At 44.1% G+C, this 3,233-nt stretch overlaps 1 protein-coding gene across 4 annotated transcripts in view; it reads right to left on the reverse strand.

Annotated features, from left to right (window-relative positions):
• The window catches only part of dtx3 (deltex E3 ubiquitin ligase 3), a gene marked incomplete at its 5' end in the record, with an annotated part of 6,405 nt that extends 3,176 nt beyond the window's left edge, over positions 1 to 3,229 (reverse strand). The window contains 3 exon segments of one of the 4 annotated variants that reach the window (XM_032520004.1): positions 839 to 1,641; positions 2,193 to 2,233; positions 2,428 to 3,229. In XM_032520004.1, the coding sequence (XP_032375895.1) occupies positions 839 to 1,641; positions 2,193 to 2,205 (816 nt within the window). 4 annotated transcript variants of the gene reach the window in all.
• Between the last annotated feature and the right edge of the window lie 4 nt (positions 3,230 to 3,233).

The following is a 3,233-nucleotide window of genomic DNA, read 5'->3' on the forward strand; positions in this document are numbered from 1 at the left end:
GCCTGCAGTCATTGACATCAACAGTACACAACAATGTCCATTATAACTCTTCACTTTGGCATGTATTAATTCGTAATGCTTATCAAAATAAACAATGGACGTATTTAGACAACAAAGAAGATGTAATCATGTCATGCTACTAGCTAGCTAGGTTAGCCTTATTGTTTTTTGGATTTACAAGAACTTCCAAATAAAACTTGATATCTCGCAAAACAATGCCAAGATTTTGCAAAAGTGATTGTTCCAGTGCATGTTTATTTCATTTTTTTTTTCTCCATGTCAAAGTAAAGATCTCGCAAAACAAAGTCAAGACTCCATGTCACCTCTGGGGCTCCGTACTTGCCAGCATTAGAAGACAATATTTGTTGTTGTTGTCTAATGTCCCTCCCTGCATTAAAAGACCTGTCAATGAATTTGAGAGCTAGTTCAGATCCTGTGTTTTGAGTTTTGGTGGTTAGGGAACTATTTTGTTTACAATTGGAACCAATTGTACCTTTAATTTGATGTATATCCTTCTAAAACTGGATATAAGTTTTCAGATATCAGTCAGGGACAAATAGGAAGATTTGTTAAGTCAAGAGAACGGGCCAGATTGCTTAAAAAGATTCAATGGTTTATGTAGTATTACGTGCTTAGACTAAAGTAAAATAAAATCTATTAGATGTCATACTTTTTTTTAACTCTTCAATTAAATTCTAATGTTTGATGATTTACATTATTAATCCAAAACAACTGAGTTAAGTTTCATCAGTACCCATAGATAATTAGCTAAATGATTCCAGTAACAATAAGTGGCACTTACAGTCTGCACCTACACATGCTCTCTTGGTGTACTCACCGCCTGTAGGCCAGGAGGGAAGCTGTAGATGATGCAGACACACCCATAGCCTTCATGGCCAGGAAGCTCCAGATCAGGGTCTCGCTCTACAATCATTGTACCATTAGCAGGCTGGTTCCCAATCAACAGGCCGTACACTAGCCGACACACAGGACACGCTTTCTTCACCTTAAAGGCTTGATCAAGGCAAGAGTGACAGAATGAATGGCCACACCTCTCCAAGGTAGTCTTCTCCACTATGTCCCCCATGCAGATTGAACAAGTACTGTTGTCATCCGTCTCACTATGGGAAGCCAAGCTGGAGTCCATGTCCTTCCTCTGGGCTGCCTCATGGAGCATGGCGCAGGCCTCCTCATCAGCAGGCTTCCTGAACCTCTGCTGCTGTCTCTGGGAGCGCCGGGGCTGGGTAGGTGGAGGCTGAAGCAGGCTCCCCTCTCCATTTGACTCTAGGACTTCCACACAAGGCAGCAGAGCCCTCTTCCTCTTGGGTCCCCCGTCCTGTTTGCTCATTTCTTTGCGGGCACAGCGGCATAAGTCAAAGAAGGCTTTTCGTGTCTCACTGGAGATGGGTCCATCCATCACCACAGCTCCACCATACCTGGAGTTTTCCACCGGCTGCAGTCTCACGGCGCAGCAGCCCCCCCTCTCTCCTCGCCTAATGATACCAGCACTCATCCCCTGCTTGTGCTGGAAGTCAATGAGCCAGGGCCGCCCAGCTGCAGCCAGGTAATCCCACACTGCCTGTGAAACCAGCACCTCGTCACTGCCCTGGCCAGCACGCACACTCATCTCATCAGAGGAAACTGCATGGAGAGGCACACAAAAGTAATTTGCAAATTATTGTATGTAACACAGATAGTCCAACAAACACTATTTGCACTTGTGTCAAAGTAAACCCAGTTGTAGAAGTTGCTCCCTAAGGCTATGCACTAGCCCATATTGCAATTTTCAAATGCATTATGGGGAATAATGTTATCCTTTGCTCAGACATTGATAGAAAAGTGTTTTTGTTTCTGTTGGCGGTGGTGGCTATTTATTTTTGTCTAATATAGCTTAGGCAATTCGAATGATGAGCAACATGATATCTATTTCAGTTGTTGGTTTTGCAGTATATATGTGCACGTCAAAGTAAATCGAATGTATCTACACGGGCAGCTATTTGCAGTGGCTGCAGCACGTAAAACAAATACCCAAGAGTAGGCTAAATATCGCGGCATTGCTGAGGACGTTATCAGCTGTTCAGAGATTCTGACTGTAAACAAAGGAACCTAAACCCGTCATACGCGGAAAACATGAAAGCCAACCGACAGCCACAAGCATAAACAGTGACACTTCTTTAGGTTGAAAAGGTTACCTTGTGATCCCATAAATCCCTTCAATTGTGAATAAAGCGTCCTGTTGAACAGAAAAAGAGAGGAAGAAAAACTGAAGGACTGGAACAAACGTTATCACAGCTGTTCGGTGATGTTTTGACTGAGCCATTCTTCGCAGGAGCAAAGGAAAATTCAGCGCTTTCGCAACATTGGTTTAGCCCTTGATACATTTCGCGTTAAAATTTAGCTAACGGTTTACCCCCATGATTACCTCACCCTTTTGCCGTAGCTCGTCGCTGCCTGTCAGGGAGGTTTCTGGCTGGATTAAAGAGCACAGTTCTCCATCAGAGGCCTTTATTTTTGACGTGCCGCTGCAGTTTATCCGCGGATAATAAGTATTTTGTAGTCAAGACATGATAGCCAAACGTGTTCCCAGCTCATATCTTTAGTTTTCAACAGCCCTTTTCCTGGCTCTGGCAAATGTCATCAAGATCCTGCACCTCGTCCCCAGTCTCGCCTGTGTTTGCCTTCCTCGTACGTCCTTGGGCTAGGCGGAACATGAATAGCATTTGGAGTTGCTCTTCTTATCTGGCTCCGACCATGCTAGCTGTGTGACAGCTTTCTCCAGGCAGATCATTTTCTCGTTCTTCTCATTTTAGGTCTGTGTCTACGCTTTCAGACCACGTCCCCCCTGTTGACTGTGCAGGAGCAAACATACCCCATTACACGGGGACGATGGGACCTATCCGAGAAAGTGTGACCAGGAAGTTCGTCACTCAAACTGATATGATTGGCTGACAAATGGTGGTTGTTGTTTTTTACATGCTGAGAGTGAATCATACTTTTGTCGTGATTAACATCTTTAACGATAACGCAACACGCAAGGCTACACACAAGAGTCCAGCCTACGCGCCGTCGAGGGAATACCCACTCACACAGTTGTAACGCAAATGAAGCTGACTCTCAGTCTCATGCCAACAATGTTCGAGATCCAAGTAGAATTAAAACGTTGTCATTAATCTTTTGGGACATGGAGTAAGTGTGCAGGTGTATCTTATCTATCTATCTATCTATCTATCTAT

Source organism: Etheostoma spectabile, chromosome 7, assembly GCF_008692095.1.
Source record: "Etheostoma spectabile isolate EspeVRDwgs_2016 chromosome 7, UIUC_Espe_1.0, whole genome shotgun sequence".
Taxonomy (NCBI): domain Eukaryota; kingdom Metazoa; phylum Chordata; class Actinopteri; order Perciformes; family Percidae; genus Etheostoma; species Etheostoma spectabile.